Genomic DNA, 15371 nt, shown 5'->3' on the forward strand with positions numbered 1-15371 from the left:
CGCCATCTTGGACCACCCCAGACCTGTACGACGCGTGGGGGTGGCCATTTTGTCCACCCCGCCGCCATCTTGTGACCCCCCAGCCACGTGCGATGTATGGGGCGGCCATTTTGTTCATCCCCGACGCCATCTTGGACGGACACAACGGACCCCACTCCACTACTACAACCACGTCTTGCTTCAATTACGCTCGATCAAGCTCGGCCCCGGACACTCCAGACGACGACGACAACGGTGCTAATAAACGGCCACGAGACACCATGCCTAGTCGACTCCGGGAGCACGGAGAGCTTTATCCACCCCGACACGGTAAGACGCTGTTCATTGACCACCTATCCCAGCGCACAAAAGATTTCCCTAGCTGCAGGATCCCACTCCGTACAGATCCAAGGATTCTGCATAGTTACCCTAACGGTGCAGGGAAGGGAGTTCAAAAACTACAAACTAAACGTCCTTCCCCAACTCTGCGCCCCCACCTTACTGGGATTAGATTTCCAATGCAATCTACAGAGCCTTACGTTCAAATTCGGCGGCCCAATACCCCCACTCACTATCTGCGGCCTCGCAACCCTCAAGGTGCAACCCCCGTCCTTGTTTGCGAACCTCACCCCGGATTGCAAACCCGTCGCCACGAGGAGCAGACGGTACAGCGCCCAGGACCGGACCTTCATTCGGTCCGAAGTCCAGCGGCTACTAAAGGAGGGCATAATCCAGGCCAGCAATAGTCCCTGGAGAGCGCAGGTGGTAGTAGTGAAGACAGGGGAGAAACAAAGGATGGTCATAGACTATAGCCTGCCATCAACAGGTACACACAACTAGACGCGTACCCTCTCCCTCGCATATCCGACATGGTCAATCGGATTGCCCAATATAAAGTCTTCTCCACCGTGGACCTCAAGTCCGCCTACCATCAGCTCCCCATCCGCCCAAGTGACCGCAAGTACACAGCCTTCGAGGCAGACGGGCGATTATACCATTTTCTAAGGGTCCCATTTGGCGTCACAAACGGGGTCTCGGTCTTCCAACGGGAGATGGACCGAATGGTTGATCAACATGGGTTCCCGTATCTCAACAATGTAACCATCTGCGGCCACGACCAGCAGGACCACGACGCCAACCTCCAAAAATTCCTCCAGACCGCCAAAGCCTTGAACCTCACGTACAACGAGGACAAGTGCGTTTTTAGCACCAATCGGCTAGCCATTCTGGGCTACGTAGTGCGCAATGGGATAATAGGCCCCGACCCCTAACGTATGCGCGCTCTCATGGAATTCCCCCTCCCGCACTGCCCAAAAGCCCTGAAACGCTGCCTGGGGTTCTTTTCATACTACGCCCAGTGGGTCCCCCAGTACGCAGACAAGGCCCGCCCCCTAATACAGACCACGACCTTCCCTCTGTACGACAGAGGCTTGCCAGGCCTTCAGCCGCATCAAAGCGGATATCGCAAAGGCCACGATGCGCGCCATCGACTAGTCCCTCCCCTTCCAGGTCGAGAGCGACGCCTCCGACGTAGCTCTAGCGGCCACCCTTAACCAAGCGGGCAGACCCGTGGCCTTTTTCTCCCGGACCCTCCACGCCTCAGAAATCCGCCTCTCCTCAGTGGAAAAGGAAGCCCAAGCCATAGTGGAAGCTGTGCGACATTGGAGGCATTACCTGGCCGGCAGGAGATTCACTCTCCTCACGGACCAACGGTCGGTAGCCTTCATGTTCGATAATGCACTGCAGGGCAAAATTAAAAACGACAAGATCTTAAGGTGGAGGATCGCGCTCTCCACCTTCAACTACGAGATTTTATATCGTCCCGGAAAGCTGAACGAGCCGTCCGATGCCCTATCCCGCGGCACATGTGCCAACGCACAAATTAACCGCCTCCAAACCCTCCACGAGGACCTCTGCCACCCGGGGGTCACTCGGTTTTTCCACTTCATCAAGTCCCGCAATCTCCCATACTCTTTAGAGGAGGTCCGTACAGTCACAAGGGACTGCCACATCTGTGCGGAATGCAAACCGCATTTTTTCAGGCCGGATGGAGCGCACCTGATTAAGGCTTCCCGCCCCTTTGAACGCCTCAGTCTCGATTTCAAAGGGCCCCTCCCCTCCACCGACCGCAACGCATATTTTCTTAATGTGGTGGACGAATACTCCCGCTTCCCTTTTGCCATTCCCTGCTCTGACATGACCGCGGCCACAGTTATTAAAGCCCTGAACAGCATCTTCACACTGTTCGGTTACCCCGCATACGTCCACAGCGACAGCGGGTCCTCTTTCATGAGTGACGAGCTGCGCCAGTTCCTGCTCAGTAAGGGCATAGCCTCAAGCAGGACGACCAGCTACAACCCCCGGGGTAACGGGCAAGTAGAGAGGGAGAACGGCACGGTCTGGAAGGCCGACCTACTGGCCCTACGGTCCAGGGACCTCCCAGTTTCACGGTGGCAGGAGGTCCTCCCGGACGCTCTCCACTCCATCCGGTCGTTATTATGTACGAGCACTAATCAAACGCCTCATGAGCGTCTCCTTGTCTTCCCTAGGAGGTCCTCCTCTGGAACGTCGCTGCCGACCTGGCTGGCGGCCCCAGGACCCATCTTGCTCCGAAAGCATGTGCGGGCACATAAGGCGGACCCGTTGGTCGAAAGGGTTCACCTCCTCCACGCGAACCCGCAGTACGCTTATGTGGAGTACCCCGACGGCCGACAGGACACGGTCTCCCTGCGGGATCTGGCGCCCGCCGGCAACACACACACACCCCCCCCCCCCGACACCATTCACCCAACCCCCCCCCTTCCTGCCACCGCCGCACCCCGCGACCGCCCCCTTCCCAGGAGGATCGGTTCCCCTTCCCTCAGGCCCGACCAAGGATGAAGCCCAAGTTGAAACCGTAAGGCTCCCGGAGACGACAACACCGGTACAAGCACCACCACCACCACCGGGGCCAAGGCAATCGACATGGACGACCAGACCGCCCGACCGACTCGTGGCGTCGATCTAAACCAAAATATGGACTTTTCACAAGAACATTTTTGCTTTTCTCCCTATTCCCTCTGTAAATAGTTGAAACAGGACAAAATTGTACAATGCTGTATTGCCATGTGAATGTTTTTCCTCCCAGGACCAGCCCTGTAAACCCTTACCACCATAGGAAGCATCACCCCGCCGGGTTCATTTTTGACAAGGGGTGAATGTGGTAGTATGTATTGGGGGTCATGTGGGACTGGAAGCCCTAATGTCATTGGCTGACAGATCCCGGGTCCTGGTTGGCCGTTGACCTCTAGCTCCGCCCTGAAGGCGGAGTATAAGAAGCCGGAGTCCTCCCCTGCTGGCCATTCTACTATCGAGCTGTGGGGGAACAGACACGCTTAATAAAGCCTCATCGACTTCACTCTATTCGTCTCACGGAGTCTTTGTGCGCTACAAGGTTAAAGGGTAAAGAACGAACCACAGTCATAAGTTTACAGATGTTGTTATTGATAGTAATAAAACAGAGTTGTACCATCTGCAACCGTGTTGGTTCGTCTGTATAGCGGAACACCCAACACGACATAGTACCAGGATTGGAACCCAGCAACTGTGAGACCTACCTACACATCTTCAGGAATGGGCATCCTGCGCCATGGACACCATCAGCCCGCCGTAGCCGCGCCAAATCGCTGGAAACCTCTGTGTCAACTGGAAGCTGTTTAAACTGCGCTTCCAGTTCTTCCTAGAAGCCACAGAAAGGGAGAATGCTTTGGACACCAGAAAAATCGCCCTCCTCCTCTCCACAGCAGGGCAACACGCCATCCACATCTACAACTCCCTGGTGTTCGTGGACGGTGAGGACAAGACGAAGTATAAGACGGTCCTTCTTAAACTTGAGCAGCACTTCAGCATCGAGGTGAACGAGAGCTTCGAGAGGTACCTCTTCCAGCAGTGCCTGCAGGGTAAGGATGAGCCTTTTCAATCTTTCCTGACACACCTCCATATCCTCGCGCAGTCCTGCGGTTATGAGGCCACCTCTGATTCCATGATTCGGGACCAGATAGTTTTTGGGGTCACCTCGGGCACCCTACGCCAGCAGCTCCTCAAAATTAGGAGCTTCACCTTAGCCACCGCCATCGAAACCTGCGTCCTCCATGAAAACTCGACCAGCCGGTACTCCCAATTCCAGGCGGCCGAATCGGCATGGCAGGGGTCCTACGAGGCCGAGCGGGTCCAGTCGATTGAGTTCCACCCGACCCGGACGAGGGCGGCCATTTTGCGCGCTTTCCGCGCCCTCCCGTACTTGTACGAGACGTCGACGCAGAGGGATGCGACGCGCAGGCGTGCTCTACGCAGGACCGTACTGCGCATGCGCGATGGCGCAATGGACGCCATGACGTGCGGCAACTGTGGATCCGCACATTTAAAGCGGCAATATCCAGCAAAGAATCGACAATGCCTCCGCTGTGGCAAAATGGGCCACTACGCTGCCTGCTGTCGAGCAGCTCAACCTGCCAACGCTCCCCAATTTCGCCAGCCTCGCAGGGACGTGCGGGCCATTCGGCCTCCATACACCGAGTCATACCCTGACAATGTACAGACCGGTGATACCGACGACCGGGAAGCCTTCGGCGTCGCGGTCATTGACAGAAACCGGATGTCCCCAAGCAGGACCCACCAGCCGATGCCAGTGAACAGCATTAATCCGGTTGATGAATGGTGTGCCACCCTAACGGTCAACCCAAATTCGTCGCCCACCCACTAGGCTGGAATTATCAGCCTGTTTGAACATTGGACTCACTAAAGTGTTCTGCCACAATGTTAATATGTTTCTCTTTTTGTCGTTACAGAAGTTTGTTTTTGATGTTTGATGATTACGCTTGTTTTGTTTATGGTACAACTTCGTTGCTTTGTTGCAGTGACACCTTCCTATGTATATAGTTTAGCCTCATGTACTTGTTGTAGATATTGCACACACACATTCAGTTGCACTCAGTACACATCTATATTTATTACCACATAGGCATATATTCTTGTAAAAAAGGGGGGATGTCATGATATTCAGATAAACATCATGGTGCAAACACACATACACACTGATGGACAGATCAACGGACCAATCAACACGCATGCAACATCACAGCCAATCACAAGCAAGAGCACACGCACTATAAAACGGGGAACACCACAGTTCCCGCTCATTCCAGCAGGAGACAGCTCAGGGCACAGAGCTCACAGCAAGCCACTCAGACATACACTATCATAGAGAGGCACTCAGCACATGGTGTAAGGGCTGGGTCCACAGGTTAAAGGGTAAAGAACGAACCACAGTCATAAGTTTACAGATGTTGTTATTGATAGTAATAAAATAGAGTTGTACCATCTGCAACCGTGTTGGTTCGTCTGTATAGCGGAACACCCAACACGACAGTGCCCACATGTCCAGTAGGTGTCTCAATCAATGCTTCCCTTTCGGTACCCTTTAACTATTGTTGCCTTTAATATTAAATTTCAGAACAAAGGCACAAGGACTAATGGATCCAGGGTTCAATGCTGCATTTCTCAGAGGGTGTGAGCCAATTGCCACGGCGCGCCCGTCGCCACGGTGCAGATTGGCGATGAAAGCCGGGAGACCCCACTCCCGACGTGGTCTTGCGAGACGTTGCTATGTAAATCCTGCCCATTATGGATGGGATCACTTTGGCAAATTTGCATATTAGAGCAAGACAGCTAGTCTCATTTTAATGTGCAGATTCATGACATACCTGAGGCTTTGGGATTCATCCCCTTCAGCTCAGAGTCCTCAGGCGAACATTCAGCATTGGTCCCCACTTGTGGGTGTCTCCCAGGGGATTGGAGGCCACCTGCGGTATGCCCTTTGGGCAGGTTTGGGCCCTGGCACTGCTGGTGCTACCTGGGCACCCTGGAAGTGCCAGGCTGGCACCCAGCTGGCACTAAGGTACCCAGGTGGCACTGCCAGATGGCATGAGTGGTTTGTTGTGCATGTGTGATTGGGCTGTGGGTGTTACGGGGTACAGGGACCCTCCCATAGTGCATTCTGGCTTGGGGAAGGGGGAGGGGGAGGTCGGGGATTGCTTCAGGGGCCTACGAGATCAGGTCGCCATTTAAGAATGACGTTCCGATCTGTCGCTACGCGAGGGAGTTCCGGTGAACGGAGCTCCCCTTTATGCAAAACGGGGCTAGGTGCGGCCTCGGATGCGCGCTCCCCACTGAGGCCCCTGATACAATGTGAGTCGCGAGCACTGGGACTTCGTTCCCATTTCGTTGAATCGAGCCCAGAGTCTTCAATGAAGGAGGGAGAGGCGGCGCCGTGAGCAGCTCCAGCAGGAGACACTGCCTTGTGGACATGGCCAACGGGAGCCTGAGCATGAAGAGGATGGTGAGAAATTACCCAGAGAGCAGAGGCATTTTGCCAAACCGGCGTTTATCGCCAAAGAGTTTCCTACTTACAAATATGTGCGAGGCAGTGCCAGGCATGCCTGCGATTCTCCAGAGACCTGAGTCAGTACGTGTGCTGCATAGTTTGTGAAGTGGGGTTGGAAGCTTCCCCCTGCCAATGGCTTTGCAGGTGACAGAAGAATTCAATATTTTGTTTCTGAATCTTTCCAGTGACGAGCATGGGACCTGTGCAGTATCTCTCAGTCCGCAGCACATTGTTGTATAATATAGGTCACTGATGCCCATTACAGGAGGGCCCACCATTATTTCAGGTTTGTTCTGGACGAACACAGCCAGGCTGCAAGATTCATCGGCTTCACAGCATCACGGGCTTCCCAAGAGTGCAGGGTGCAATAGACTTCAGCCATGTGGTTATACAGGCTCCATGGCTGGAGCCCCAGATGTTTCTTACCACAAGTGTGCCCATTCCCTCAACGTAAAACTGGTGTGTGACCATCACAAGCACATCCTGCATGTAGCCCCATGGTACCCTGGGAATTGCCAAGACTCTTCCATCCTGGGAATTGAGGGGCTGAGAATTCTGCAGGGATTGTTGCTGGGGGATAAGGGCTACCCACTTAAACACTGGCGGTTGACTCAACTGCACTGCCCTCAAACGTGTGCTGAGGAGGGGTCACAGCTCCACCCGCACCCTCATAGAGCAGACCATCGGGCTTCCGAAGATGCGCTTCTGATGTCTGGACCGCTTCTGTGGTTCTCTGCAATGCACACCGGAGGGGTTTTCCGCATGATTGCTGTGTGCTGTGCTGCGGCACTGCCTTCTTCTTGAGGGAGGTAGCCTTTTGGTTCTGACTTCCAGACATCGTCAACAGTCTCCTGAGGACAGATGGGCTGGAGAAAGTGAGGCCTATGTGTTGGACTGGTGTTTAGATATGGTGCCGGAACCTTCGAACACCCCAGCTGAAGGCAGGCAGGCTAACCTGCTGCCAGTCCACCAGGTGGCTCAGAAATATTTGCTCGTACATAATTAATTAATAAAGGCTGCAAGCATGGAATCGGCTGTGAGTTCACACCATCCCAGCCAGCAGGAACTGAACCACTGGAACTGCCTGTCCCTGCATTTAGACAAAAAATGGAGGATTCTGCCCTTTCTCTTCCCTTTGTTACAATCACACCATCCGTTTTTCCATAATAAATAAACAAAATCCGACACAAACTGGACATCCCAAACTCAGTTTTCTATACAAATATAAGCTAATCACCCTGTGAATTCCCAACCTTCCCAACATTTTTGTCTGACCAAGTGCTATCCCGTTGGCTGAAGTATCACTTGCCTTGGAGGAAATTTTAGATGGCCTGGGAGGAAAATTGGGCTGCTCTTGCTTAAGAAGGCTCAGTTTCAGCCTTCCACCGATTGCTCTCAGACTGCACCATCTTCTCATAGCACAGGTTGGCTGGCCAAGAGACAGCAGCAAGAGCACTGGCAGAGTGCTGCTGGTGAGAGCAGCAATGCTAAGGTTCAGCAATAAGTTCATGATTCATAACCTAAAGTTCAGATGGTCCTCGTATTCTGTTTGTATTAGCGAGAGACAGCATGGTTTTGTGAAGGGGAGGTTGTGTCTCACTAACTTGATAGAGTTTTTCAAAAAGGTCACAAAGATGATTGATGCAGGTAGGGGAGTGGATATTGTCTATATGGACTTCAGTAAGGCCTTTGACAAGGTCCCTCATGGCAGACTGGTACAAAAGGTGAAGTCACACGGGATCAGGGGTGAGCTGGCAAGATGGATACAGAACTGGCTAGTTCATAGAAGGCAGAGAGTAGCAATGGAAGGATGCTTTTCTAATTGGAGGGCTGTGACTAGTGGTGTTCCTCAGGGATCAGTGCTGGGACCTTTGCTGTTCGTAGTATATATAAATGATTTGGAGGAAAATGTAACTGGTCTGATTAGTAAGTTTACAGACGACACAAAGGTTGGTGGAATTGCGGATAGCAACGAGGACTGTCAGAGGATACAGCAGGATTTAGATTGTTTGGAGATTTGGGCGGAGAGATGGCAGATGGAGTTTAATCCGGACAAATGTGAGGTAATGCATTTCGGAAGGTCTAATGCAGGTAGGGAATGTACAGTGAATGGTAGAACCCTCAAGAGTATTGAAAGTCAGAGAGATCTAGGTGTACAGGTCCACAGGTCACTGAAAGGGGCAACACAGGTGGAGAAGGTAGTCAAGAAGGCATACGGCATGCTTGTCTTCATTGGCTGGGGGATTGAGTATAAGAATATTCAAGTTATGTTGCAGCTGTACAGGACCTTAGTTAGGCCACACTTGGCATATAGTGTTCAATTCTGGTCGCCACACTACCAGAACGATGTGGAGGCTTTAGAGAGGGTGCAGAAGAGATTTACCAGGATGTTGCCTGGTATGGAAGGCATTAGCTATGAGGAGCGGTTAAATAAACTTGGTTTGTTCTCACTGGAACGACAGAGGTTGAGGGGTGACCTGATAGTGGTCTACAAATTTATGAGGGACATAGACAGAGTGGATAGTCAGAGGCTTTTTCCCAGGGTAGAGGGGTCAATTACTAGGGGGCATAGGTATAAGGTGCGAGGAGCAAGATTTAGAGGAGATGTACGAGGCAGGTTTTTTTTACACAGAGGGTAGTGGGTGCCTGGAACTCGCTGCTGGAGGAGGTGGTGGAAGCAGGGACGATAGTGACATTTAAGGGGCATCTTGACAAATACATGAATAGGATGGGAATAGAGGGATACGGACCCAGGAAGTGTAGAAGATTTTAGTTTAGAAGGGCCTGTTCCTGTGCTGAACTGCTGTCCCCTTTCAACGCAGGTATCTGCAGTGGCAGCAGTGTAAACTTCCATTGCAGCAAAGTGACCTTGCATTGTACAAGTCTGGGCTGACACTCGAACATCTAGGCTTCTGCTTGTGCTACAATGAAAGTTGAGACATTAGCCACCACTGCCATGCTGAAAAGAGCTCCAAGGTCTGCACAAAACTGTGCAAAGTTGATGTCAAACTCCTCCACGCTCTTTGACATTGCAAGCAGACTTTCTTGTAGGCCCGTCAGTGCACCAAGCATTTCCTTACGAGTCCCCATCAGCTTCTTCTGTAGCTTGTCCATCAAAGTGCTCATCCAAGTATTCTGCAGCAGAACACATATGCCTTGGTGTCCAGTGAGCAGGCACCTACCCTTGGTCCCTGCCCTTGCTGCAGGCCACTCATACCCATGTTCTCACTACATGCACATCCCATTTCTATGCTACGTAAAACGCATGCTGCATAAGTATTTGAGCTTGTGGCAATGAGTGATGTTTTTTTTTTTTCATTACCACTGTTGTTTTGCTCTTCCACCATTGCCTGGCCAGGTGGTATCTCTCTGATATCTGAATGGAGAAAGGCATACGGGTAGGGTTATGCTGAAAGGGGGAAAGTAAGAAGGGCGCATGCTTAAGACCGTCTACCATTCTAAATCATAAGAGATTATGATATGAAGAGGAACTGTGATGCGAGAAGGAGAATTAGAAATGATTATGCTGTTATTTTTTATTGTTTCAGCCTAGTCCCTGCCTTGGCCTCAGCAATGGCTGTTCAAATGATGGCATGGATCTCCTCCATGGAGTGATGAGCTACACCAGTCTCTCATTATAGATCACTTTGCCTTGCAAGAGAGAAGGAAGTGTGTTGGTGAATGTGGTTCAATCTCCTTGGGTAATGTGGCTATCAAGGCAATCATAGCTGGCAGTATGTGCAGACAGCAAAGTGTAGATGTGAGACTTGCAGCAGCGTTAAGTGTATGAGGGAAAGGTGGAGTTATGAAGGTTAAGTATAAGTTGCATTGATGAGGGGTCTGAGGCTGGTGATACTGTTGGTGGGACATGGCATTTGAAGAAGCATCCACTGATCTTGACCATTCACTAGCTCATTGAGCTTCTTGCAGCACTTCATCTAGATACTCAACTCTTATTTTGACCACAATTTTGTCTTATTGCCTTTGGGTAGCTCCCCACTTCCTTCTGAGAGTTTGTGTGGAGGGCTTCCTGGCCCGCTGTGGACGGAGCACGACTCTTCACCTCTGTACTTCCTGCATCAAGACCACCATCAGGCATCAAAAAATAGTCTGCTCTCCCCCTTCTGTGCAATTCTTCAATGTTTCTTCAATGGGCGGCACGGTGGTACAGTGATGAGCACTGCTGCCTCACAACTCCAGGGTCCCGGGTTCAATTCTGGTCTTGGGTGACTGTCTGTGTGGTGTTTGCACTTCCTCCCCGTGTCTGGGTGGGTTTTCTTCGGTTTCCTCCCACAGTCCAAAGATGTGCAGGTTAGGTGAATTGGCTATACTAAATTGCCCCTCACTGTCCAAAGGTTAGGTGGGGTTACTGGGTTACGGGGATAGGGTGGAGCCGTGAGCTTAAGTAGGGTGCTCTTTCCAAGGGCCAGTGCAGACTCGATGGGCCGAATGGCCTCCTTCTGCACCGTAAATGCTATGATTTTCTGATTGCCTAGCAAAATCAGTTGCAGAATGATTGCCCCAGCCCCTATGCATTGCAGAGGTGCAGTGTTGTTTTTAGGAGTATAGGCTTATTCATGAGGGAGAAAGGGATAGAAGGATATTTTGAGCAGGTTAGGCTAACTTCCAAGTTGGTTAAGTCTGCATCAGGAGGTAATTTTGTAACCAGGTACAACAACTGACCTCGAGGTTAACAAAATCTGTAGTTAACCCCATTCCAATTAACCCCCCACCCCCACAACAACAAACCACTCTTCCCACCAAATAGAAGCCAGCTTTAACCTGAGTTAGGAGCTGGTCATTCTAAACATACTTAGCTACTATTTAAACCAATGGCCCTGGGAGCAAAAGCAGGGGGCATGTCTGTTCTCTTGCATAACTAAAACTCGCACTCGCATGCCAATCGCAGCAACAACAACATATATTTATATTGAGCCTTTTACTTCACAAAACGTCCTAAGGAACATTGTAAAATAAAATGTGACAGGACTGCAGTGTTTGGTGCTGTTCGTTCCTAGCTTGGTTACACCAGAAATACAGCTAACCAAGAGAGACTCGAATGTCTGCAATTCGTGCTATAACAATGTCTGTAGAATTACTTAAGGATGAAATCTTGCTGCCAAAGATATTCGAACTAGTTAATACTACTGCCATGCCATCCATTCTACCAGATAAACACCTCTAGATACCAAGAGGCTCGTATTACCAGCAGATATAAAAAATGCCAAGAACATAATGTTATAGGCGTGGCTGGAACATTATTTCACCCTTGGTGACAAATGTTAACATTTCCAATAATCAATTTAAAATTAGGACATTTAAAAGTTGCCAAGCCCATTTTTAAAAAAAGAGTAATATTTGTGACATCCTAAAAAAAGACCTGTATTGATTTACAACTTCCCTCCAATGCTGATTCTACACTTTGACAGGTACTTTGTGGCAACTGGCCTTTAAACAACATTCTATTACCCAGTGGAGTAATGTATGAAAGGTAAACCTAACATGAGATGTATGCTCTATTTTAATATACAGTAAACGGAACAGGAAAACGTCACAATGTTTCTTTACAATTTTGCTGTTGCATTGACTGTCTCATGTACACCCTGCAAGATCAGCCACCAGTTATACACCCTGTCTGATATCCCTTCCCACTGACTTCAGCTGAGTTGTTACTGCCAGTTGCCCACCTCTGCCAAAGTAAAAATTGCTCCTATTGGATTCATAAACATTAAAAAAATTGTTTAATGGTTTCATAAGGAAAGGAGTAAACCATTCAGCCCCTCAAGCCTATATTTTGCACCTCAACCAACATCACTCAAATACATTATCTGGTTATTATCACTTTGTGGGACTCTATTGTGGCAAATTATCAGTTGCATTTCCTACATTACAACAGCTAATACACATCAGAAGCAGTTAATTAGCCATTAAGGGTATTTATAACACCCTGAAGTCATGAAAGTCCCTGTATAAATCCAAGTCCTTATTTCTAACTTCCAAGTTACTATGCCACATATGCAACAATGTACGCCCACAACAGCTTTGAATTGACATACCTGTACCCCAAGACCAGCTTGTCAAGTAATATCTGTCAAGCTGAATGAAATGAAATTAAAATCGCTTATTGTCACAAGTAGGCTTCAAATGAAGTTACTGTGAAAAGCCCCTAGTCGCCACATTCCGGCGCCTGTTTGGGGAGGCTGGTACGGGAATTGAACCGTGCTGTTGGCCTGCCTTGGTCTGCTTTCAAAGCCAGCGATTTAGCCCTGTGCTAAACCAGCCCCTATAGGGATCAATAATTGAGATGCAGTTATAGTCCTTGCCTTTACATAATCCCTTAGGATGTGCTAACACCCCGACTGATATTTCAGAGCATTAGTCATCTGGCATACTCCAGCATAGATTTTTAAATGCAAATTGGCCCATTTGCTTCACCAGGTCAGGTGTTGTGTGTGGGAGAAAGGGGTCGTAATTTCCTCTAAATTCAAAATCTGTTCACGGTGAACAAGTTTACAATTTTGTTACAGTTAATGTGTGCAGGAATTGTTTTGGTCAACATTTTATGTTCAACCTTGTGTTGCATTGTGGCCCGGTCCTACTCACATTGTTCACATTGATCCACACTGTGTTTCCTGGACTCTGTTAATGTGAAGTTGCTGTCGAGTGACGTTACCACTTGTTCTGAAAAGATGAAAACAGTATTCTTCCAGTTTCTTCAAAATGTATTAGAAGCTGTTGACAAAACGACATTGGGAAGCCTTTCAGTTTAACAGCATCTGAGCACTTACCAACTGTAGCTGAAGCCCAGTCTACACCGACCAGAACCAAACAAACTGCGATAGGAACGCAGCAGCTCACAGATTTGAGATCCATGATTTAGCAGAGGTGACAAGTCAGCTTCTTTCTTTCTCGAGTCACTCCTTTACCTTGCTGTATGCTCAACAATTCCTCCTTAAAAGCCTCCGTGGAAAAAAACTTAACGTTCAATCTGAAGTTTAGCCACACCCCCATTCTGTCAAAGTAACCTTTCCCTATTTAGCACTAACTGGAAAAGGGCAATTGATTGCAGTCAAGCGAAACAGTAATGTCGTCAGAGATTACACAATTGGGGAATGAGTTAAGGTGATTAACACAGACCATTGAAAGAACTTTCTGGCTAGCTTTTTTTTCTCCTTCCATGCTCTGCTTTATTTCTTTAGTACCACACATTGCCTCCACCTAGACCCCCATTATTTAATTATCAGTTTAAAAAGAAACTTGCATCTCAAAATGCCCGAAGTCTGTTACAGCGAACAAAGTACTTTTTGCCAGTTGTCGCTATTGCAATGGGGGGAACGTGCAGCCAATATGCTCACAGCATGTTCCTATAAACTGCAATACAGCAATAACTGGGCAAACCTTTTTACTGATGTTGTTTGAAGGTTGTGGTAAACCACTGTGTTCTGATATTAGAGGTTGTACGGTAGAACCTGCACTACAGGTTCACCTGTGGCCCCTGCATGCTAGCTCCGCCCAGGAGCCGGGTTTATAAATATGCGTGGCCTCCAGCTCGCAGCCATTTCGTCAGCTACTGTGGGAGGCCACACATCTGATACTAATAAAGCCTCAGTTTGGATTCAACTTCGTCTCCAGCCAAATTGACCGTGCCTCAATTTATTAGTATCAGATTCAGAAGATGGACCTCCGGATTAAACCAGATCGACTGCAGCTGGATCCACATGCGAGCGACGCCAGAAAGGACTTCCAGCACTGGCTAGCTTGTTTTGAAGCATATATCAACGCGGCGCCGACCCCTGTTCCAGAGGCTCAGAAGATTCAAATATTGTACTCCAGACTCAGCTCCAAAATCTTCCCGCTGATCCAGGATGCACTCAATTACGCAGATGCCATGACTCGACTCAAAGAAAATTCTGAACAGAAGACGAACACGCTCTTTGCCAGACACGCGCTCGCAACACGTACTCAACTACCTGGTGAGTCAATCGAGGACTTCTGGAGGGCCCTGATCCCACAAATTCGGGACTGTGACTGCCAGGACGTTACAGCTAAGGAGCACTCCGATCTCCTTATGCGGGATGCTTTTGTAACTGGGATTGGTTCTGATGTTATCAGGCAGCGGCTCCTAGAAGGGGCCATGCATGACCTCGCAGAGACTAAAACATTAGCGCTCTCCATGACGGTCGCCCTGCGCAATGTCCAGTCCTACGCCCCCAACCGCGCGGCCCACTCCTCCTACGCTTCATGGGCCCCACAGGCAGCCGCCCCAGCGGGGGCGCTACCCACCCAATAAGCCTGCGCTGCGCGCCAGCCAGTGATCTCCGGAGGTCCCCGATACTATTTTTGCGGTCAGCAAAAACACCCCCGCCAACGCTGCCCGACCCGCTCTGCCCTTTGTAAGGTCTGCGGGAAGAAGGACCACTTCGCTGCGGTGTGCCTGACCCGTTCAGCGGCCGCGGTCGCCCCCACCCCCGGTCGCGCCCCCCGCCCCCCGGTCACGGACAATGGGCGCCGCCATCCTCCTCTCCTCCCCAGGCCATGTGCGACCAATGGGCACCGCCATCTTCCATCTTCTCCCCCGTACAACACGTGCGTTTCATGGGTGTCCACCATCTTGCTCCACCCCCGCTACGTGCGTTCCATGGGTGCCGCCATTTTGTAATCCCAGGATCTCCGGGCACCGCCATCTTGTCCACCCCGCAGCACATGGGGTCCTGAAATGCCGTTGGTATCCAACACTACGGCCGCCTCACACCCGACGATCAACCACGGCTCACCTCCTGTCAATCGACCAGTCACGACCACATAATCTGACCAACGCATCCACCAGCGTGAAAGTCAACAGCCATGTGACCTCCTGCCTACTGGACTCCGGGAGCAACGAGAGCTTACCACCAGCTCCCCATCCGTAAATCGGACCGGCCATATACCGCCTTCGAGGCAGACGGCTGGCTATATCACTTCCTTAGGGTCC

The 15371-nt window shown here is 50.2% G+C and overlaps 1 protein-coding gene across 1 annotated transcript in view; it reads right to left on the reverse strand.

Moving 5' to 3' along the window:
• The window catches only part of LOC140396130 (transmembrane protein 213-like), a 28787-nt gene extending 15436 nt beyond the window's left edge, over nucleotides 1-13351 (reverse strand). The window contains exons 1-2 of the mRNA XM_072484283.1: nucleotides 13189-13351; nucleotides 13004-13081 (exon numbers count right to left, since the gene is read on the reverse strand). Coding sequence (XP_072340384.1) covers nucleotides 13004-13081; nucleotides 13189-13273 — 163 coding nt within the window. The 5' untranslated portion in view covers nucleotides 13274-13351. The remainder of the gene's footprint in view (nucleotides 1-13003; nucleotides 13082-13188) is intronic.
• Nucleotides 13352-15371: the final 2020 nt, after the last annotated feature.

Source organism: Scyliorhinus torazame, chromosome 19 (genome assembly GCF_047496885.1).
Source record: "Scyliorhinus torazame isolate Kashiwa2021f chromosome 19, sScyTor2.1, whole genome shotgun sequence".
In the NCBI taxonomy this organism is placed as follows: domain Eukaryota; kingdom Metazoa; phylum Chordata; class Chondrichthyes; order Carcharhiniformes; family Scyliorhinidae; genus Scyliorhinus; species Scyliorhinus torazame.